At 41.2% G+C, this 22,936-nt stretch overlaps 7 protein-coding genes across 9 annotated transcripts; 1 reads left to right on the top strand and 6 right to left on the bottom strand.

The window, feature by feature from the left end:
* Positions 1-789: 789 nt before the first annotated feature.
* On the bottom strand, positions 790-1,773 carry LOC121840180 (heat shock protein 30-like). The gene has a single exon (XM_042302172.1). It carries the CDS (start codon positions 1,704-1,706, stop codon positions 1,044-1,046), a length of 663 nt encoding a protein of 220 aa, XP_042158106.1. The 5' UTR covers positions 1,707-1,773; the 3' UTR covers positions 790-1,043.
* Positions 1,774-2,713: 940 nt separating this feature from the next.
* Positions 2,714-3,562, bottom strand: LOC121840183 (heat shock protein 30). Its single transcript, XM_042302176.1, has one exon. The coding sequence runs from the start codon at positions 3,493-3,495 to the stop codon at positions 2,851-2,853; it is 645 nt and encodes a 214-aa protein (XP_042158110.1). The 5' UTR covers positions 3,496-3,562; the 3' UTR covers positions 2,714-2,850.
* Positions 3,563-4,501: 939 nt separating this feature from the next.
* Positions 4,502-5,348, bottom strand: LOC121840185 (heat shock protein 30). The gene has a single exon (XM_042302179.1). The coding sequence runs from the start codon at positions 5,282-5,284 to the stop codon at positions 4,640-4,642; it is 645 nt and encodes a 214-aa protein (XP_042158113.1). The 5' UTR covers positions 5,285-5,348; the 3' UTR covers positions 4,502-4,639.
* Positions 5,349-6,292: 944 nt separating this feature from the next.
* On the bottom strand, positions 6,293-7,141 carry LOC112219749 (heat shock protein 30). Its single transcript, XM_042302175.1, has one exon. It carries the CDS (start codon positions 7,072-7,074, stop codon positions 6,430-6,432), a length of 645 nt encoding a protein of 214 aa, XP_042158109.1. The 5' UTR covers positions 7,075-7,141; the 3' UTR covers positions 6,293-6,429.
* Positions 7,142-8,080: 939 nt separating this feature from the next.
* Positions 8,081-8,929, bottom strand: LOC121840184 (heat shock protein 30). Its single transcript, XM_042302177.1, has one exon. The coding sequence runs from the start codon at positions 8,860-8,862 to the stop codon at positions 8,218-8,220; it is 645 nt and encodes a 214-aa protein (XP_042158111.1). The 5' UTR covers positions 8,863-8,929; the 3' UTR covers positions 8,081-8,217.
* Positions 8,930-9,869: 940 nt separating this feature from the next.
* On the bottom strand, positions 9,870-10,715 carry LOC112219566 (heat shock protein 30). The gene has a single exon (XM_042302178.1). It carries the CDS (start codon positions 10,650-10,652, stop codon positions 10,008-10,010), a length of 645 nt encoding a protein of 214 aa, XP_042158112.1. The 5' UTR covers positions 10,653-10,715; the 3' UTR covers positions 9,870-10,007.
* A 2,308-nt stretch (positions 10,716-13,023) lies between these two features.
* On the top strand, positions 13,024-22,476 carry carm1l (coactivator-associated arginine methyltransferase 1, like). 3 transcript variants are annotated; one of them, XR_006079446.1, is made up of 14 exons: positions 13,024-13,242; positions 14,361-14,486; positions 14,590-14,699; positions 14,793-14,897; positions 15,009-15,119; positions 17,819-17,996; positions 18,102-18,192; positions 20,762-20,843; positions 20,950-21,035; positions 21,187-21,276; positions 21,402-21,539; positions 21,647-21,736; positions 21,978-22,088; positions 22,221-22,476. XR_006079446.1 is itself a non-coding variant. In XM_042302170.1 (13 exons), the coding sequence occupies exons 1-13, from the start codon at positions 13,071-13,073 to the stop codon at positions 22,228-22,230; spliced, it is 1,389 nt and encodes a 462-aa protein (XP_042158104.1). In that variant the 5' UTR covers positions 13,024-13,070; the 3' UTR covers positions 22,231-22,476. The 3 variants fall into 3 exon arrangements, 2 of the variants coding, with proteins under 2 accessions (XP_042158104.1, XP_042158105.1); XM_042302170.1 differs by lacking the exon at positions 21,978-22,088; XM_042302171.1 differs by lacking the exons at positions 21,978-22,088; positions 22,221-22,476 and having other exon boundaries at positions 21,647-21,740.
* The last annotated feature ends 460 nt before the right edge of the window (positions 22,477-22,936 follow it).

The following is a 22,936-nucleotide window of genomic DNA, read 5'->3' as shown; positions in this document are numbered from 1 at the left end:
CTTTTATATGCTGCCACTTGGAGCTCCAGTGTCTTCAGGAACTTTCCTGTCATTGCCACAGTTCTCCACTGGGTGACACACTGCAGGGAAGTGGTGACGTCACTCCAGCCAGCTTCTAAATCAGGTAGTTCAGTAACAAGCTGGATGGAGTCCACAGTCCTGAGATATTAGTGGTGCTGTACTTAAAGCAGATCACTTTTTATTGCTTTCACTGATGAATGATTCACTTAACTTAAATATATTTATGACTTTTAAAAGTATTTTGAACAATATTGCTTTTGACATTTACAGTATTGATGGATCATTAGCATTACATATTCTGTAACATGCAATAGTATCAGCAAAGTCGAACAAAATTGGACCAACGATCACAAGCTACGTTTTAAAGAGTTTTCACCACAGGCGTCACTGCAAGAAAGGTCCAAATGTAATTGAACACATTCTAAAATAATCCACGGAGAAATCATATTTTGAATAAAATAAATGCAGATTGTACAGCATTATGATATTGGTCATGTGTCGATTGTATGTTCTTATAATATTGTTGAAAGTTGAAAAAATGTTTGTCTGGCATTATGTTTGTCACATATTTACATCTGAATTTTAATAAATAAAAACAATATTTTCTAGTTGTGGAAACTATTCACTCACATTCAATGATCTAAAACAGGACACTTGCTCAAAAAGGTCTACATTGCAAATCCTGACAAGTCCACATGACATTTGTTTTCAGAAGTCAGGTTTATAAACATGTCATAAACATGTTAGAATCAGAACATTTTCAGGAGAGCTTTTTGAAAATTGAATTTATTGAAAATGATCATTGAAAAATTTCAGGCCAGTGAGCCTTTTGGAAAGTTAACTTTTGATGAGAGATAATGGTCATTATGTTGATATCCATTGAAGAGATCATAACAACTGCAAAATTCAGATTTTTTTATTTTATTGATTAAATTAAAAAGCATATCATATTGACTGTTACAAGATATGAAACGTACATGCATACAGTCTCAAAACATAAAAAATATGTATTAGAAAATGTTTCATCCAGTGAAATAAAAATCAGTCCTCTTTGAAATGGTGTTCTCTTGTTTCTTCTGTGTGTCGGTGATGCTTCCCTCTGTCTTTGACAGGAATTGTGGGGTTTTCACATCCAGGCTACAGTTGATGGGCACCACTCTCTCTGCCACCTCCTCCTCGCCAGATAATGTATTCTTTGGTGCCTGAATGTGGAGTTTCCCGTCATGAGCCAGGGAGCAGGTGACTGTCTCAGGATTCACCTTTTCAGGCAGATCAAACTCTTGTCTGAACTCTTGGCATCTGTAAGAGTAGGAGCCTTCCCCATCATCCAGCTTCTTCTCTGTCTTCCCACTGACTCTCAGCTTCCTGCCCACCTGCTTGACAGACAGCTCCTCTGGGGAAAAGTCTTTAGTGTCCAGTGTCAGGGCAAAGCCCTCTCCATCTTTATCATGCTTGTAGGAGACTGGTTGGATGGTCAAAGAGGATGGAACATTGTCCAACTCTTCAAAGATCTGCTGCTGGAGTTTTGCCATCAGCTCCAGACTGCTCTTGACTTCTAGCAGGTTTCTCTGCAGTAGATCCCGCTGGCTGAGAAGAGGTCGGACCTCTGGCCATAGACTGCGCACAGGCCAGTAGAAGTCCATCAATGGGCTGAGGGAAGACTGGAATCCTCGGGAACACAGCATCTTCAGTCAATGTTGAGTGTTGAGTCTTGTGTGTTCAGTGTTGGATGTATTGGTTTCTGTCTCGGCAGGGGAGTTTCACAGCTTTTATATGCTGCCACTTGGAGCTCCAGTGTCTTCAGGAACTTTCCTGTCATTGCCACAGTTCTCCACTGGGTGACACACTGCAGGGAAGTGGTGACGTCACTCCAGCCAGCTTCTAAATCAGGTAGTTCAGTAACAAGCTGGATGGAGTCCACAGTCCTGAGATATTAGTGGTGCTGTACTTAAAGCAGATCACTTTTTATTGCTTTCACTGATGAATGATTCACTTAACTTAAATATATTTATGACTTTTAAAAGTATTTTGAACAATATTGCTTTTGACATTTACAGTATTGATGGATCATTAGCATTACATATTCTGTAACATGCAATAGTATCAGCAAAGTCGAACAAAATTGGACCAACGATCACAAGCTACGTTTTAAAGAGTTTTCACCACAGGCGTCACTGCAAGAAAGGTCCAAATGTAATTGAACACATTCTAAAATAATCCACGGAGAAATCATATTTTGAATAAAATAAATGCAGATTGTACAGCATTATGATATTGGTCATGTGTCGATTGTATGTTCTTATAATATTGTTGAAAGTTGAAAAAATGTTTGTCTGGCATTATGTTTGTCACATATTTACATCTGAATTTTAATAAATAAAAACAATATTTTCTAGTTGTGGAAACTATTCACTCACATTCAATGATCTAAAACAGGACACTTGCTCAAAAAGGTCTACATTGCAAATCCTGACAAGTCCACATGACATTTGTTTTCAGAAGTCAGGTTTATAAACATGTCATAAACATGTTAGAATCAGAACATTTTCAGGAGAGCTTTTTGAAAATTGAATTTATTGAAAATGATCATTGAAAAATTTCAGGCCAGTGAGCCTTTTGGAAAGTTAACTTTTGATGAGAGATAATGGTCATTATGTTGATATCCATTGAAGAGATCATAACAACTGCAAAATTCTGATTTTTTATATTTTATTGATTAAATTAAAAAGCATATCATATTGACTGTTACAAGATATGAAACGTACATGCATACAGTCTCAAAACATAAAAAAGATGTATTAGAAAATGTTTCATCCAGTGAAATAAAAATCAGTCCTCCTTTGAAATGGTGTTCTCTTGTTTCTTCTGTGTGTCGGTGATGCTTCCCTCTGTCTTTGACAGGAATTGTGGGGTTTTCACATCCAGGCTACAGTTGATGGGCACCACTCTCTCTGCCACCTCCTCCTCGCCAGATAATGTATTCTTTGGTGCCTGAATGTGGAGTTTCCCGTCATGAGCCAGGGAGCAGGTGACTGTCTCAGGATTCACCTTTTCAGGCAGATCAAACTCTTGTCTGAACTCTTGGCATCTGTAAGAGTAGGAGCCTTCCCCATCATCCAGCTTCTTCTCTGTCTTCCCACTGACTCTCAGCTTCCTGCCCACCTGCTTGACAGACAGCTCCTCTGGGGAAAAGTCTTTAGTGTCCAGTGTCAGGGCAAAGCCCTCTCCATCTTTATCATGCTTGTAGGAGACTGGTTGGATGGTCAAAGAGGATGGAACATTGTCCAACTCTTCAAAGATCTGCTGCTGGAGTTTTGCCATCAGCTCCAGACTGCTCTTGACTTCTAGCAGGTTTCTCTGCAGTAGATCCCGCTGGCTGAGAAGAGGTCGGACCTCTGGCCATAGACTGCGCACAGGCCAGTAGAAGTCCATCAATGGGCTGAGGGAAGACTGGAATCCTCGGGAACACAGCATCTTCAGTCAATGTTGAGTGTTGAGTCTTGTGTGTTCAGTGTTGGATGTATTGGTTTCTGTCTCGGCAGGGGAGTTTCACAGCTTTTATATGCTGCCACTTGGAGCTCCAGTGTCTTCAGGAACTTTCCTGTCATTGCCACAGTTCTCCACTGGGTGACACACTGCAGGGAAGTGGTGACGTCACTCCAGCCAGCTTCTAAATCAGGTAGTTCAGTAACAAGCTGGATGGAGTCCACAGTCCTGAGATATTAGTGGTGCTGTACTTAAAGCAGATCACTTTTTATTGCTTTCACTGATGAATGATTCACTTAACTTAAATATATTTATGACTTTTAAAAGTATTTTGAACAATATTGCTTTTGACATTTACAGTATTGATGGATCATTAGCATTACATATTCTGTAACATGCAATAGTATCAGCAAAGTCGAACAAAATTGGACCAACGATCACAAGCTACGTTTTAAAGAGTTTTCACCACAGGCGTCACTGCAAGAAAGGTCCAAATGTAATTGAACACATTCTAAAATAATCCACGGAGAAATCATATTTTGAATAAAATAAATGCAGATTGTACAGCATTATGATATTGGTCATGTGTCGATTGTATGTTCTTATAATATTGTTGAAAGTTGAAAAATGTTTGTCTGGCATTATGTTTGTCACATATTTACATCTGAATTTTAATAAATAAAAACAATATTTTCTAGTTGTGGAAACTATTCACTCACATTCAATGATCTAAAACAGGACACTTGCTCAAAAAGGTCTACATTGCAAATCCTGACAAGTCCACATGACATTTGTTTTCAGAAGTCAGGTTTATAAACATGTCATAAACATGTTAGAATCAGAACATTTTCAGGAGAGCTTTTTGAAAATTGAATTTATTGAAAATGATCATTGAAAAATTTCAGGCCAGTGAGCCTTTTGGAAAGTTAACTTTTGATGAGAGATAATGGTCATTATGTTGATATCCATTGAAGAGATCATAACAACTGCAAAATTCTGATTTTTTTATATTTTATTGATTAAATTAAAAAGCATATCATATTGACTGTTACAAGATATGAAACGTACATGCATACAGTCTCAAAAGATAAAAAATATGTATTAGAAAATGTTTCATCCAGTGAAATAAAAATCAGTCCTCCTTTGAAATGGTGTTCTCTTGTTTCTTCTGTGTGTCGGTGATGCTTCCCTCTGTCTTTGACAGGAATTGTGGGGTTTTCACATCCAGGCTACAGTTGATGGGCACCACTCTCTCTGCCACCTCCTCCTCGCCAGATAATGTATTCTTTGGTGCCTGAATGTGGAGTTTCCCGTCATGAGCCAGGGAGCAGGTGACTGTCTCAGGATTCACCTTTTCAGGCAGATCAAACTCTTGTCTGAACTCTTGGCATCTGTAAGAGTAGGAGCCTTCCCCATCATCCAGCTTCTTCTCTGTCTTCCCACTGACTCTCAGCTTCCTGCCCACCTGCTTGACAGACAGCTCCTCTGGGGAAAAGTCTTTAGTGTCCAGTGTCAGGGCAAAGCCCTCTCCATCTTTATCATGCTTGTAGGAGACTGGTTGGATGGTCAAAGAGGATGGAACATTGTCCAACTCTTCAAAGATCTGCTGCTGGAGTTTTGCCATCAGCTCCAGACTGCTCTTGACTTCTAGCAGGTTTCTCTGCAGTAGATCCCGCTGGCTGAGAAGAGGTCGGACCTCTGGCCATAGACTGCGCACAGGCCAGTAGAAGTCCATCAATGGGCTGAGGGAAGACTGGAATCCTCGGGAACACAGCATCTTCAGTCAATGTTGTGTGTTGAGTCTTGTGTGTTCAGTGTTGGATGTATTGGTTTCTGTCTCGGCAGGGGGAGTTTCACAGCTTTTATATGCTGCCACTTGGAGCTCCAGTGTCTTCAGGAACTTTCCTGTCATTGCCACAGTTCTCCACTGGGTGACACACTGCAGGGAAGTGGTGACGTCACTCCAGCCAGCTTCTAAATCAGGTAGTTCAGTAACAAGCTGGATGGAGTCCACAGTCCTGAGATATTAGTGGTGCTGTACTTAAAGCAGATCACTTTTTATTGCTTTCACTGATGAATGATTCACTTAACTTAAATATATTTATGACTTTTAAAAGTATTTTGAACAATATTGCTTTTGACATTTACAGTATTGATGGATCATTAGCATTACATATTCTGTAACATGCAATAGTATCAGCAAAGTCGAACAAAATTGGACCAACGATCACAAGCTACGTTTTAAAGAGTTTTCACCACAGGCGTCACTGCAAGAAAGGTCCAAATGTAATTGAACACATTCTAAAATAATCCACGGAGAAATCATATTTTGAATAAAATAAATGCAGATTGTACAGCATTATGATATTGGTCATGTGTCGATTGTATGTTCTTATAATATTGTTGAAAGTTGAAAAAATGTTTGTCTGGCATTATGTTTGTCACATATTTACATCTGAATTTTAATAAATAAAAACAATATTTTCTAGTTGTGGAAACTATTCACTCACATTCAATGATCTAAAACAGGACACTTGCTCAAAAAGGTCTACATTGCAAATCCTGACAAGTCCACATGACATTTGTTTTCAGAAGTCAGGTTTATAAACATGTCATAAACATGTTAGAATCAGAACATTTTCAGGAGAGCTTTTTGAAAATTGAATTTATTGAAAATGATCATTGAAAAATTTCAGGCCAGTGAGCCTTTTGGAAAGTTAACTTTTGATGAGAGATAATGGTCATTATGTTGATATCCATTGAAGAGATCATAACAACTGCAAAATTCTGATTTTTTATATTTTATTGATTAAATTAAAAAGCATATCATATTGACTGTTACAAGATATGAAACGTACATGCATACAGTCTCAAAACATAAAAAATATGTATTAGAAAATGTTTCATCCAGTGAAATAAAAATCAGTCCTCCTTTGAAATGGTGTTCTCTTGTTTCTTCTGTGTGTCGGTGATGCTTCCCTCTGTCTTTGACAGGAATTGTGGGGTTTTCACATCCAGGCTACAGTTGATGGGCACCACTCTCTCTGCCACCTCCTCCTCGCCAGATAATGTATTCTTTGGTGCCTGAATGTGGAGTTTCCCGTCATGAGCCAGGGAGCAGGTGACTGTCTCAGGATTCACCTTTTCAGGCAGATCAAACTCTTGTCTGAACTCTTGGCATCTGTAAGAGTAGGAGCCTTCCCCATCATCCAGCTTCTTCTCTGTCTTCCCACTGACTCTCAGCTTCCTGCCCACCTGCTTGACAGACAGCTCCTCTGGGGAAAAGTCTTTAGTGTCCAGTGTCAGGGCAAAGCCCTCTCCATCTTTATCATGCTTGTAGGAGACTGGTTGGATGGTCAAAGAGGATGGAACATTGTCCAACTCTTCAAAGATCTGCTGCTGGAGTTTTGCCATCAGCTCCAGACTGCTCTTGACTTCTAGCAGGTTTCTCTGCAGTAGATCCCGCTGGCTGAGAAGAGGTCGGACCTCTGGCCATAGACTGCGCACAGGCCAGTAGAAGTCCATCAATGGGCTGAGGGAAGACTGGAATCCTCGGGAACACAGCATCTTCAGTCAATGTTGAGTGTTGAGTCTTGTGTGTTCAGTGTTGGATGTATTGGTTTCTGTCTCGGCAGGGGAGTTTCACAGCTTTTATATGCTGCCACTTGGAGCTCCAGTGTCTTCAGGAACTTTCCTGTCATTGCCACAGTTCTCCACTGGGTGACACACTGCAGGGAAGTGGTGACGTCACTCCAGCCAGCTTCTAAATCAGGTAGTTCAGTAACAAGCTGGATGGAGTCCACAGTCCTGAGATATTAGTGGTGCTGTACTTAAAGCAGATCACTTTTTATTGCTTTCACTGATGAATGATTCACTTAACTTAAATATATTTATGACTTTTAAAAGTATTTTGAACAATATTGCTTTTGACATTTACAGTATTGATGGATCATTAGCATTACATATTCTGTAACATGCAATAGTATCAGCAAAGTCGAACAAAATTGGACCAACGATCACAAGCTACGTTTTAAAGAGTTTTCACCACAGGCGTCACTGCAAGAAAGGTCCAAATGTAATTGAACACATTCTAAAATAATCCACGGAGAAATCATATTTTGAATAAAATAAATGCAGATTGTACAGCATTATGATATTGGTCATGTGTCGATTGTATGTTCTTATAATATTGTTGAAAGTTGAAAAAATGTTTGTCTGGCATTATGTTTGTCACATATTTACATCTGAATTTTAATAAATAAAAACAATATTTTCTAGTTGTGGAAACTATTCACTCACATTCAATGATCTAAAACAGGACACTTGCTCAAAAAGGTCTACATTGCAAATCCTGACAAGTCCACATGACATTTGTTTTCAGAAGTCAGGTTTATAAACATGTCATAAACATGTTAGAATCAGAACATTTTCAGGAGAGCTTTTGAAAATTGAATTTATTGAAAATGATCATTGAAAAATTTCAGGCCAGTGAGCCTTTTGGAAAGTTAACTTTTGATGAGAGATAATGGTCATTATGTTGATATCCATTGAAGAGATCATAACAACTGCAAAATTCTGATTTTTTTATATTTTATTGATTAAATTAAAAAGCATATCATATTGACTGTTACAAGATATGAAACGTACATGCATACAGTCTCAAAACATAAAAATATGTATTAGAAAATGTTTCATCCAGTGAAATAAAAATCAGTCCTCCTTTGAAATGGTGTTCTCTTGTTTCTTCTGTGTGTCGGTGATGCTTCCCTCTGTCTTTGACAGGAATTGTGGGGTTTTCACATCCAGGCTACAGTTGATGGGCACCACTCTCTCTGCCACCTCCTCCTCGCCAGATAATGTATTCTTTGGTGCCTGAATGTGGAGTTTCCCGTCATGAGCCAGGGAGCAGGTGACTGTCTCAGGATTCACCTTTTCAGGCAGATCAAACTCTTGTCTGAACTCTTGGCATCTGTAAGAGTAGGAGCCTTCCCCATCATCCAGCTTCTTCTCTGTCTTCCCACTGACTCTCAGCTTCCTGCCCACCTGCTTGACAGACAGCTCCTCTGGGGAAAAGTCTTTAGTGTCCAGTGTCAGGGCAAAGCCCTCTCCATCTTTATCATGCTTGTAGGAGACTGGTTGGATGGTCAAAGAGGATGGAACATTGTCCAACTCTTCAAAGATCTGCTGCTGGAGTTTTGCCATCAGCTCCAGACTGCTCTTGACTTCTAGCAGGTTTCTCTGCAGTAGATCCCGCTGGCTGAGAAGAGGTCGGACCTCTGGCCATAGACTGCGCACAGGCCAGTAGAAGTCCATCAATGGGCTGAGGGAAGACTGGAATCCTCGGGAACACAGCATCTTCAGTCAATGTTGAGTGTTGAGTCTTGTGTGTTCAGTGTTGGATGTATTGGTTTCTGTCTCGGCAGGGGAGTTTCACAGCTTTTATATGCTGCCACTTGGAGCTCCAGTGTCTTCAGGAACTTTCCTGTCATTGCCACAGTTCTCCACTGGGTGACACACTGCAGGGAAGTGGTGACGTCACTCCAGCCAGCTTCTAAATCAGGTAGTTCAGTAACAAGCTGGATGGAGTCCACAGTCCTGAGATATTAGTGGTGCTGTACTTAAAGCAGATCACTTTTTATTGCTTTCACTGATGAATGATTCACTTAACTTAAATATATTTATGACTTTTAAAAGTATTTTGAACAATATTGCTTTTGACATTTACAGTATTGATGGATCATTAGCAATACATATTCTGTAACATGCAATAGTATCAGCAAAGTCGAACAAAATTGGACCAACGATCACAAGCTACGTTTTAAAGAGTTTTCACCACAGGCGTCACTGCAAGAAAGGTCCAAATGTAATTGAACACATTCTAAAATAATCCACGGAGAAATCATATTTTGAATAAAATAAATGCAGATTGTACAGCATTATGATATTGGTCATGTGTCGATTGTATGTTCTTATAATATTGTTGAAAGTTGAAAAAATGTTTGTCTGGCATTATGTTTGTCACATATTTACATCTGAATTTTAATAAATAAAAACAATATTTTCTAGTTGTGGAAACTATTCACTCACATTCAATGATCTAAAACAGGACACTTGCTCAAAAAGGTCTACATTGCAAATCCTGACAAGTCCACATGACATTTGTTTTCAGAAGTCAGGTTTATAAACATGTCATAAACATGTTAGAATCAGAACATTTTCAGGAGAGCTTTTTGAAAATTGAATTTATTGAAAATGATCATTGAAAAATTTCAGGCCAGTGAGCCTTTTGGAAAGTTAACTTTTGATGAGAGATAATGGTCATTATGTTGATATCCATTGAAGAGATCATAACAACTGCAAAATTCTGATTTTTTTATATTTTATTGATTAAATTAAAAAGCATATCATATTGATTGTTACAAGATATGAAACGTACATGCATACAGTCTCAAAACATAAAAAATATGTATTAGAAAATGTTTCATCCAGTGAAATAAAAATCAGTCCTCCTTTGAAATGGTGTTCTCTTGTTTCTTCTGTGTGTCGGTGATGCTTCCCTCTGTCTTTGACAGGAATTGTGGGGTTTTCACATCCAGGCTACAGTTGATGGGCACCACTCTCTCTGCCACCTCCTCCTCGCCAGATAATGTATTCTTTGGTGCCTGAATGTGGAGTTTCCCGTCATGAGCCAGGGAGCAGGTGACTGTCTCAGGATTCACCTTTTCAGGCAGATCAAACTCTTGTCTGAACTCTTGGCATCTGTAAGAGTAGGAGCCTTCCCCATCATCCAGCTTCTTCTCTGTCTTCCCACTGACTCTCAGCTTCCTGCCCACCTGCTTGACAGACAGCTCCTCTGGGGAAAAGTCTTTAGTGTCCAGTGTCAGGGCAAAGCCCTCTCCATCTTTATCATGCTTGTAGGAGACTGGTTGGATGGTCAAAGAGGATGGAACATTGTCCAACTCTTCAAAGATCTGCTGCTGGAGTTTTGCCATCAGCTCCAGACTGCTCTTGACTTCTAGCAGGTTTCTCTGCAGTAGATCCCGCTGGCTGAGAAGAGGTCGGACCTCTGGCCATAGACTGCGCACAGGCCAGTAGAAGTCCATCAATGGGCTGAGGGAAGACTGGAATCCTCGGGAACACAGCATCTTCAGTCAATGTTGTGTGTTGAGTCTTGTGTGTTCAGTGTTGGATGTATTGGTTTCTGTCTCGGCAGGGGAGTTTCACAGCTTTTATATGCTGCCACTTGGAGCTCCAGTGTCTTCAGGAACTTTCCTGTCATTGCCACAGTTCTCCACTGGGTGACACACTGCAGGGAAGTGGTGACGTCACTCCAGCCAGCTTCTAAATCAGGTAGTTCAGTAACAAGCTGGATGGAGTCCACAGTCCTGAGATATTAGTGGTGCTGTACTTAAAGCAGATCACTTTTTATTGCTTTCACTGATGAATGATTCACTTAACTTAAATATATTTATGACTTTTAAAAGTATTTTGAACAATATTGCTTTTGACATTTACAGTATTGATGGATCATTAGCAATACATATTCTGTAACATGCAATAGTATCAGCAAAGTCGAACAAAATTGGACCAACGATCACAAGCTACGTTTTAAAGAGTTTTCACCACAGGCGTCACTGCAAGAAAGGTCCAAATGTAATTGAACACATTCTAAAATAATCCACAGAGAAATCATATTTTGAATAAAATAAATGCAGATTGTACAGCATTATGTTTGGTCATGTGTCGATTGTATGTTCTTATAATATTGTTGAAAGTTGAAAAAATGTTTGTCTGGCATTATGTTTGTCACATATTTACATCTGAATTTTAATAAATAAAAACAATATTTTCTAGTTGTGGAAACTATTCACTCACATTCAATGATCTAAAACAGGACACTTGCTCAAAAAGGTCTACATTGCAAATCCTGACAAGTCCACATGACATTTGTTTTCAGAAGTCAGGTTTATAAACATGTCATAAACATGTTAGAATCAGAACATTTTCAGGAGAGCTTTTTGAAAATTGAATTTATTGAAAATGATCATTGAAAAATTTCAGGCCAGTGAGCCTTTTGGAAAGTTAACTTTTGATGAGAGATAATGGTCATTATGTTGATATCCATTGAAGAGATCATAACAACTGCAAAATTCTGATTTTTTATATTTTATTGATTAAATTAAAAAGCATATCATATTGATTGTTACAAGATATGAAACGTACATGCATACAGTCTCAAAACATAAAAAATATGTATTAGAAAATATTTCATCCAGTGAAATAAAAATCAGTCCTCCTTTGAAATGGTGTTCTCTTGTTTCTTCTGTGTGTCGGTGATGCTTCCCTCTGTCTTTGACAGGAATTGTGGGGTTTTCACATCCAGGCTACTGTTGATAGGCACCACTCTCTCTGCCACCTCCTCCTCACCAGATAATGGATTATTTGGTGCCTGAATGTGGAGCTTCCCATCATGAGCCAGGGAGCAGGTGACTGTCTCAGGATTCACCCCTTCAGGCAGATATAACTCTTGTCTGAACTCTTGGCATCTGTAAGAGTAGGAGCCTTCCCCATCATCCAGCTTCTTCTCTGTCTTCCCACTGACTTTCAGCTTCCTTTCCTTTCAGTTTCCTGCACCTGCTTGACAGACAGCTCCTCCTACTTAAAGCAGGTCACCTATTATTGGTTTCACTGATGAATGATTCACTTAACTTAAATATATTTATGACTTTTAAAAGTATTTTGAACCATATTGCTTTTGACATTTACAGTATTGATGGATCATTAGCATTACATATTCTGTAACATGCAATAGTATCAGCAAAGTCGAACAAAATTGGACAAAAAAAATCACAAGCTACGTTTTAAAGAGTTTTCACCACAGGAGTCCTTGCAAGAGACGTCAAAATGTAAATGAACAGGACCTTTCTTGTCATTGCCATAGTTCTCCACTAGGTGACACACTGAAGGGACGTGGTGACGTCACTCCAGCCCACTTCTAAATCAGGAAGTTCAGGACCAAGCCCAATTTATTCCACATTCATCAGGACTTCGTCCTGCTGTGCTTAACGCAGCTATGTTTTCAATGATATCAATAGACTAAGCTGTCCTCTTTAGTGTCATTCAACATAGTGAAAAGTGAACAAAATAGAACATGAGTGAAAGTCAGTTTTAATCAAGTGAAAGTGTGTTTATTATTATGTTAGAAAAAGGTGTTTTCGCCCTGAATTTGGAAGTTATCCAAGCATTGATGATACAAATATGTATTTGCAGAATTCTAAAATAAACTTTTATCTATTCAGAATCTTCAATGCCTTAGCCTAAATTGCTGAACTAGATTAGCTAAATCTAGCCATGGTTAGGTTATATATATATATATATATATATATATATATATATGTATATGTATAAAAATAGATTGTAACTTCTCTTTTTGTTCAAAGCATATTCCTGTACACAGTCTGTCCCCGCCCCTTGACTCCTACCAGAGCTCTTTCCCCTCCCACCTCAACCAAACTCAGACACATCTACAGAACCTTACTACAGAAGTTACGACAGCTGCGACCATGGAGACCATGGAGAGGGGTTCAGAAGTGACCTGTTTTTCCATCAATCTGTTCACGGTGAATGAGGACCAGGTACAGGGAGAGATACAGGTGGCTAAACAGAGGCAACACCAAGGCCTTTCTCTACAGTTGAGCACAGGGCTGGAGGAGACAGAGCTCACTATTCAGGATGGTAAGTACACATGCAAGAAACAAGAACAAGCTAATATATCAAATTACAGTTTTTTTTTTATCACACTAGCTCTTTCCATATGAGTACAACCAAGAAGAAATAGTGATGATGCTCTCTTTATTTCTGAATAAAATTGCCAATAGCTTTTTTCCCTAAAGATTAAAAAAATAAATGTATTGCCCTCTCTCTGGTCTATGAGAAGTCCATGTATGTGTATGTGTGTGGAGTGTATGATATTTTCCTACAGTCTTTCCCATGTGGCAATGTTACTTCTTTCTGTGTGGTCGCTGGACAGGCAGTGCTGAAAGGTCTGTGAGATTTACTACCCAGTTGTGTGCACCCTGTGTGTGAGTGTGTGTGTGTGTGTGTGTGTGTGTGCACGCGTACGTACGTGCGTGCGTGTGTGTGCGTGCGAAGTCAAATCAAATCTAATTGTATTTGTCACACGTGCAGTATAGGTGTAGACTTGATCGTGAAATGCTTACTGACGAGCCCTTTCCCAACAATGCAGAGTTAAAAAAGCAAATGAACAAATAAAAATAGAAAACACAACAAATAACAACAATGTAGCTCTATACAAGGAGTTCCTGCACCGAGTCAATGTGCAGCGGCAAGAGGTAGTTGAGGTAACATGTCGGTAGGGGTAAAAACTAACCGATCAGGATAGATAATAGTAGCAGCAGCGTATGTTGAGAGTGTGCAAATGTGTGTATGTGAGGCGCGCGCACGCGTATGTGTGTGTGTGTGTGTGTGTGTGTGTGTGTGTGTGTGTGTGTGTGTGTGTGTGTGTGTGTGTGTGTGTGTGTGTGTGTGTGTGTGTGTGTGTGTGTGTGTGTGTGTGTGTGTGTGTGTGTGTGTGTGTGGGTGTGTGTGTGTGTGTGTGTGTGTGTGGTGTGTGTGTGTGTGTGTCTGACTCCGTTGTTATGGAGTTCTACTGGACAGTATGTACCTAGACTGTGTTTTCCTATACTATACGGTACAGTGGGCCTTACCGCTATATCTCTCTGCCTGCTGGTGCACAGGATCAGATAGGGCCGCTACACATTAGTAGCCTCGTGCTGCCAGAGTGTATTGGGTGTATTTGAATGAACTGTCTGTTGTGTTTTTTTCTTTTGTAGGTGATGGGGTCTGTGTTTTCAAATTCACAGTCACCAGGGAAACAGACTGTTGTCGGGTGGGCACCCAATCTTTCCTCATAACCGTTGGCTGCCTGAGCGTTCTCTTGCAGTTCAGAACACAGAGTGGTAAGGGCACACATGAAACGACTCACGTTAGCTAAGGTGGGAGCCTCCTTTACACCGTCAAAAAGAGTTTTCATGCATAAAGTCCGTTGTTTTCTGACCCCAGAGTTTCAGGAGTTCCACATACAGCTGAGAAGAGAAGAGAAGTCAGCAGAAAGGCAACAATCCGTGTTTGACCAGAGAACTGAAGACTCCTCAGCCCTGCAGTACTTCCAGGTAGTTTTACTGTACCCGTCAACTCGGCCCGCAGAGAGACAAACTGGTGGTGTACTAGGTTGTGAATGAACCTCGTCCTCCCTTCTTCTGTAGTTTTATGGCTGTCTATCACAACAACAGAATATGCTGCAGGATTATTTGAGGACAGCCACGTATCAAAAGGCCATCCTGCTAAACGAGATGGACTTCAAGGACAAGGTAAAAGTGGAACCACAACCAAAACCACACGTATCCATTGAACCTGATCATGTCTTACATTTTGTCTGTTACTGCATGCGGATGTAATGTCTGGCTCCTTCCTGTACCCAGATAGTACTTGATGTTGGCAGTGGATCAGGGATCCTGTCTTTCTTCGCCATCCAGGCAGGAGCGAAGAGGGTATATGCTGTGGAGGCCAGCCCTGTAGCCAAATTTGCAGAGGTAAAGGCATCTCTTTTACCGTTCAACCTTACGGCCTACTCTGGCAGCATCTGATTGTTTTCCTATCAACCTTCCAGGAAATGTGAAAGCTCATCTTAAACGAGCATCCTTTTGCACTTTAACATGCGCTATCTGGCATTTTCAATCTATAGCACCAGAATTCTTAATAATTGCTCAAATGTGTGTGTTGTATGATGAATAGGTAGTTACTTCAGTAACGTCATTGGTCTGTTGAGATGATTGAACGTTCTATGCTGCTTTGAAATCTGATTTATGTTTCTGCTGTTTTAGCAGCTTAAACCACTTACGCCTAGAATGAGAAGGAAAACCTTACGGCTTTGACCAGTGAATAAAGGCATTTGTATTGCTTGGCCCGAAACACCCCGGGTAAAGATGATGAATCACTTATCACAGCCCTAATCACCTGTGTTGTCAACACATCTAGCTCAAACCTCATGGTGTCTACATGGAGCCAAGGACAAAGCCTTGATGAAAACCGCACAACCTGGAAATGCTATCTCAGCGAAAGTCACACCTCCAGAACAGAACAGCCCCCATAAAACGGACCTCGTGCTTCACACACAGAGCATGACATTCTGAGGGTGTAATGATTTGAGGCAGCTCTTGGCCCAGAAACCAGCTTGAGGGTGAAGGAAACATATTTTCATGGATGGATGGCCTCTAGCTTAACAGTCAGGCATAGTTCTCCCTGTTCTATTTCTACTCTACTGGTGCTTGTTTCTAGACTGCAACCAGATGTGTCCCTTCATATTTCTTTCCTTCCACATTGCAGCTTATCTGCCAATAGCCGAACCGTATCCTCAGTTGGACAAAATGGTGGACCTCCATAATGTATTCCTGTTGGGGTGGTTGCATGGTTTCTCTGAGCAGACTGAATCCCTATCATACTGTAGGCCTACACTGAGGTCTATATAAACAGTGTGAGCCAGAGCCTGGGACCACCCCTGTGGACGCCTGGCCAGCGTCAGTGTGCACGTGCATGTGCATGGGTCACTGCCTCACAAGAACGCTCCACAGGCCAAGGTCTGGATTAAACAGGAAGGGTGCTCTGCCACGGTGTGGGATGATGACCTACGCAGACAGTAAGAGAAAACCAACCAGTGTGGACAATGTCCTTTTGAAACAATATTATGAGGGGCTCCGTCACACTCCCAGTCAGAGGGTCTTGCCTGGCCAGCATGACCTGGTTTATGTTTTTAATACACCATATGCTTCAGTCTCTCAGTAATCGAAGACCCAGCAGTCTGTTCCTCTCACTCAGTGTGCATGGAGAGCATTTCCATGTAAAAGGACCCATGAGCACCAACATGTGAATTTCATAGGAGCATATCAAATTGTGTGTCAAATGAAAGCTAAGAGTCTATATTTGGGGGAAATGAAGGCATATATACATTTCTCTACCATTTGCCATCCTAAAAATCTGGACTAACAAACTGATGGAAAGGTTTCTTAGACCACAACATCAACCAGTAAAAGGTATGAGAAATATATCAGAACACATTGTTGAAGTAAAGACCCCTGCCAACTAATATCAATACTTATGTTTCGTTTTGGATAAATTATTTGCTTTGAGAAACTTTGTGCCTTGCGATTCCATTACCAAAACCCCACATATCTTTAAGACATGTTTTAATGTCTCTCATGAGGAGGGACGATAGTGAAAGTTTACAGAAGTAACAAGTAAAGGTAGACCTACCAATTAGTTACTGTGTAGTGTTTTTACTAATATCAAGTTTGTTATGAATTATTAAGTGATTAAAACTCTGAATTCTGTTACCAAATCAGAATTACTGCAATTGAATTGTCTACAATGGGAAATCATAGTAGTCACAAATCACAGTTGGGTTCACCTGCTACTGTCCTCCCTTCCTCTGGCATTCTGTTATGTTCAGCTCACTACTGTTTTTAAAACAGTGTTAAAACAGTCTGGACAACCCCTCTCTCTCTCTCTCTCTCGCTCTCTCTCTCTCCAGTGAATGTCTCCTCTCCCGGATCTTAGTGAAACCTACCATGACACCTACCACCTACCCTCCTTCCATTTACTGTAACAAGCCTCCTCACCCACTGAGCAGATGTGGTCCACATAGAAAACTGAGGGAGATTTTACCGTAATTCTGTGGCCAAATTTAGCATCTGCACAGTTCTTCCAGTAAATGTGTTTTTGTGAAATGTTCTGTGCAAATTGTTCAAAGTAGTTATTGTGCACAAAGTTGTATGGTTTGATAACTGTTTAAATCAATTGTTTTGTTTGGCATACATTTTAAAGTGAAAAATCGGGGTCGAAGCGTAATTCCGTTACCATGGAATTGCCCTGGAGCAGCAGCCCAGCAGCTCTGGCATCATTAAAGTAGAACTCCCTGTTTACACAGCATGGAAGTGTAATGTACCAGAGCACTTCATGGGAGAGTTTGCATGCACGAGGGTTTACCAAAACACAATTTGTCAACAGCTAATTATTTCTCGCTAATTTTAGACAGCAGATGAATGCAATTTCAGGTGAAGAAACAAGCTACAAACACCCTTGATCCAAGACATCTGCTCTCAAATGTACTACACAGGATGTCATCATCAAAGCCTTAGACGTGCAGTGGTGCATCAGTAAGATCGGACCCTATCTGACTCAAAAAACAAAATGTCATATTTGGGGGGGACAGCAATGTTTTGTGTTTTCCCTTCAGATGCTTGTAAAGAGCAATAGTCTGTCAGATAGGATCATAGTCCTGGCTGGAAAGATTGAGGAGGTGTCGTGCCCTGAGCAGGTGGACGTGATCATCTCAGAGCCCATTGGCTACATGCTGCTGAACGAGAGGATGCTGGAGAGCTACCTCCACTCCAGGAAGTGGCTTAAACCCAAGGGTCAGTTGAATTCCAAGAGAGGCTATTTTCCATGCTGTGATTGATCTGTTGATAGTTTTGTTCAGCTAATGTTACACAAAACATATCTCTCTTCTACCTATTCAGGTATGATGTTCCCAACCTGTAGTGACATGCACCTCGCTCCCTTCACTGATGAGCAGCTCTACATCGAGCACTATGGACGCTCTAGCTTCTGGTGAGAGAATAAACACAATGTTTCAGAATCTGTCTCGTGTCATTCCGGCACCACAAGGTGGAGGCTGAACTCAAATAAACGTTCTTTTTAGTTTTGTATTCTGGATTAGTGCTGCTTTCCATAGGGGGTTTCACAGTTGGCATCAGTGCTAACTTAACTCGTACTTAACTGTGACAGCGGTGCCATGAAAACACAGTGAATTGCTGAATGGGATGAGCTCATAGTGCTCTCCTCCCCCCTCTCTCCTCTCCTTCTGGGGAGAAGCAGAGCAGAGCAGAGCAGGATGCCAGTGCGTTAACAGACCATGATTGACCCCGCCTCACACCCCCACAAAGCCTCTCAGTCTGGGCCCTGCCTGACGCTCCCCTCCCCTCCATCTCCATGAGTCTCTGTGACTGTTTACAGCTGTGTCCATGAGGGTTTATTTGACATCCCCCCACAGAGGCCCGGGCAGGCTGTGGGGCTACGCAACATGCCAGGAGGCTAATCGGCCCCCCACCCACCCGCAGCTCCAGGTCCGACTGGCACTGGGCTGTGACCCCAGTCAAGCGGGTTTCCTGTCAACGTAAAACGCTCCAGTTCAGTCCAAACCTGACTCACACATACCCTCTCGAACCCCCTCTACTCAGATAACTGTCCTCACACTGCCAGTGGCAGAAGACACAGAGACATAGAGAGAAATGTAAAGAAAATATCTGCTGTTCAAATATTGTTGGTTAGAGATAGGGCAATATGTCTTTGCCTGTAGTTTTCCTCCCTCACTACACTCAACACATGACCGCAGATGCCATGCTTACATGGAGATACCGGATAGATGTTGCAATGCTCCTCTGTGAACCCTCTGCCTTCCCTCTCACTTACACACCTAAACTTTATGACCAAAAGTATGTGGACATCTGCTAGTCGAACATCTCATTCCAAAATCTTTGGCATTAATAATCTTTGCTATAACAGCCTCCACTCTTCTGGGAAGGTTTTCCACTAGATGTTGGAACATTGCTGCGGGGACTTGCTTCCATTCAGCCACAAGAGCATTAGTAAGGTCGGGCACTGATTTTGGGCGATTAGGCCTGGCTTGCAGTCAGCATTCTAATTCATCCCAAAGGTGTTCGATGGGGTTGAGGTCAGGGCTGGCCAGTCAAGTTCTTCCACGCCGATCTCAACAAACCATTTCTGTATGGACCTCACTTTGTGCACAGGGGCATTGTCATGCTGAAACAGGAAATGGCCTTTCCCAAACTGTTACCACAAAGTTGGAAGCATAGAATTGTCTAGAATTTCATTGTGTGCTGTAGCGTTGAGATTTCCCTTCACTGGAACTAAGGGGCCTAGCCCGGACCATGAAAAACAGCCCCAGAACATTTGTCCTCCTCCACCAGACTTTACAGTTAGCACTATGCATTTGGGCAGGTAGGGTTCTCCTGGCATCCGCCAAACACAGATTTGTTCGTCGGACTACCAGATGATGTAGCGCTATTCATCACTCCAGAGAACACGTTTCCACTGCTCCAGAGTCCAATGGCGGCAAGCTTAACACCACTTAAGCCGACGCTTGGCATTGCGCATGGTAATCTTAGGCTTGTATGCGGCTGCTCGGCCATGGAAACCTATTTCTTGAAGCTCCTGAAGAACAGTTATTGTGCTGACGTTGCTTCCAGAGGCCGTTTGGAACCCAGTAATGAGTGTTGCAACCTAGGAGAGATGATTTTTACGTGCTACGCGCTTCAGCACTCGGCGGTCCTGTTCTGTGAGCTTGTGTGGCCTACCACCTCACGGCTGAACCGTTGTTGCTCCTAGACGTTTCCAATTCACAATAACAGCATTTACAGTTGACCGGGGCAGCTCTAGCAGGGCAGACATTTGACAAACTGACATGTTGGAAAGGTGGCATCCTATGATGGTGCCACATTCAAAGTCACTGAGCTCTTCGGTAAGGCCATTCTACTGCCAATGTTTGTCTATGGAGATTGCATGGCTGTGTGCTCGATTTTATACACCTGTTAGCAAAATGTGGCTGAAATAGCCAAATACACTAATTTTAAGGAGAGTCCACATACTTTTGAGGTTATATTGTATATCACCCGCACCAGTTCACTAGTGCTGACAGCATCCTCACCCAAGCTTGAACATACTGAATAGGTTATTTGTGATAATCTAATGCACTTCATCTCACACACATCTTGTGTTTCACATGCAAGTCTTTTACACCACCCATTTATAACAATACGGGACCAAAGACACTTCACCAAGATGGGACGTGCAATGAAATCAACGGTGTCATATATACACTTCACTTTTCCCCTTGAAGCTGTATAATGTTACAAGATAGTGGTCTGCATGCCTTTTCCAGCAAGAGGGCTATGGTGTAGTGTCAGTCTTTGATCCACTACTATGAGGGGATGACAAGCCTTTTCAGTTTTTAGGAATGCAGAAATCATTCTTAACCTGGTGCTCATACATTTTACAGCATGAATTTCAGTTGTGTCTGCCTGGACAAGTTAGACTTAAGTGCAGAATCTTCTGATCTAATACATTATGTGCCTTGTTGTTCTGCCACACTCCGTTGCAGGCACCAGACCTGTTTCTATGGGGTTAACCTGAGTGGTCTTCACAGTTCTGCAGTTGATGAGTTTTTCAAACAGCCCATAGTTGTGAGTACCTCGGGTTCAATGAGGCTATAATTCCGTTCATGCTGATATATACTGTGAAATAATACAAAGATGTTCAATTTGCCTAATTGTCCTCATTTTTTTGTAGGACACATTTGAGATGTCGATTCTAATGGCAAAATCTGTCAAGCACTGCATCAATTTCATGGAGGCGAAAGAAGAGGACTTACACAGGTGATTGTCTAAGTCCTTTTTCAACAACAACACAAATGTAATTGCACGGCTCTTATTATGAGCTATGAAACTGTATTGACAGATAAGAGAAAATCTGCGATAATGACAGAATGTCGCTGTAATAAACATTCCATTTCACTATGTCTTGCAGGATGGAGATTCCATTTGTGTTTAAACTGCTCCAGTCTGGACTGATCCATGGGCTGGCCTTCTGGTTTGACGTAGCATTTATAGGATCCAAGTAAGACCGCTTGGAGTGATGTTTTTCAATGATTTTCATTGTTAAAAAAAACAAACAAGTGTTGTCTCAGGCTCCAGGGGGTACAGTAGATATACTCTGTTCATTTGAGTCCTTTCTCTCTGCAGGATGACAGTGTGGCTGTCCACTGCTCCTAGTGAACCTCTGACTCACTGGTACCAGGTCCGCTGTCTCTTCCAGACCCCTCTGTTTGGCAAGGTGGGACAGACTCTGTCCGGATCTGTCCAGTTCATAGCCAACACAAGGTAAGCCGGAGAAGGACAGTGTCTGTACTATAGAAATTGAATGTGGGAAATGGAAACAATATTATACAGAGATTATATTGGTTGTTTTTGCTCTTCATCTCTACCAGGCAGAGCTACGACATTCACATCACAGCAGTCGTTGATCAGTCAGGCTTCAAATCTGGCAACAGTTTGGATCTAAAGAACCCTTTCTTCAGGTGAGCAGCTGCTGTTGGTTCAACAGTGAGATTCAATGATGTCTTATTCTTCTATGTATGCAGATGTCTATAATGTTGGTCCATACCAGGTCCATAGTAGAAGCTTAAATTATCTTCATATCCTTTCAATTAATACAGCTTTTGGCAGAAGCGAGTAGATATGGTAGTATTGTTATTTCCTACTTGCCTAATGTGCTCTGTAGTGTGCCTGGACTACACCTCTGTCTGTCTGCCTGTTTAGGGTACACAGTTGGCTGCTGGTGTAAGAACCTCCAGACAATGCAGGAGCAAAGAGTGTGGACAGACCCTTTACAGAGTAGAGTGTGGCACAAGCCCCGGGACTATAGGCTAGGTAAAGTACACCTGAACTGCCCTGCGGGGTCAGTAGTGTAGTCCATTACATATCCCCTTTGTAGGAAAGTGCATAGTTCCAACAGGAGTTTGACTTTGTTTGTTTAGCTAAACATGCATTTTCTTTCCAAAGGTATGCCTGAAGTGATGATCACCAATCAAGTTCCAGGAGCCTTCATGTCCTTCGCTATAAAACTGTCCATGAAAGAACTTTGAATGTACATGAATATGTTTTTATTTTGCATAAATATATAGCCAACGCTGGCATTTCATGCATTATAGTGTACAGGGACATCAAGTGGATCTACAATAGTTATGCACTAAGAGAGATACACGTGTATGTATTGTAAACCTGTAATACAAAACCAATAAACTTGTGTTATCCGTAACAATAACCTCTCATTACTTCTCTAACCAACACATATCTGGTTCCATTTCGGTCCCTGGCTCGTTAGCTTTTACTTGGATTTGAAAATCACTGATTTGAAGGGACAGGTGGAAACAACATGCTGGTGAAGAGTAACTTTCTTGGGCTATTCAGGGGATAGATTGAGCCATGACTATACGTGACTTAGGCTACTTAGTTACTACAGTAAGTATCAGTTTTTATCTGTATACACATAGATATCATAAATGTAATATAATGATTTATCAGGTACAAAAACAGGCACCGGGTCATGTCTAGATGGATTACAGCTAGCTTTTGTCAAATTTACGCCGTTTTTGAAATTGTTTTGCATTTTACCTAACCCTAACCTTAACCTAATTATCATAGCCGGCTACGTTAATTATCCTAACTTGCTGTGTAAATTCTGCAAAACCTGAAACGAAAAGTCAATTTTGACAAAG

This window comes from Oncorhynchus tshawytscha, linkage group LG20 (genome assembly GCF_018296145.1).
Source record: "Oncorhynchus tshawytscha isolate Ot180627B linkage group LG20, Otsh_v2.0, whole genome shotgun sequence".
Lineage (NCBI taxonomy): Eukaryota > Metazoa > Chordata > Actinopteri > Salmoniformes > Salmonidae > Oncorhynchus > Oncorhynchus tshawytscha.
The sequence above is the reverse complement of the archived record's forward strand: the minus strand, read 5'-3'. Positions and strand labels throughout refer to the sequence as shown.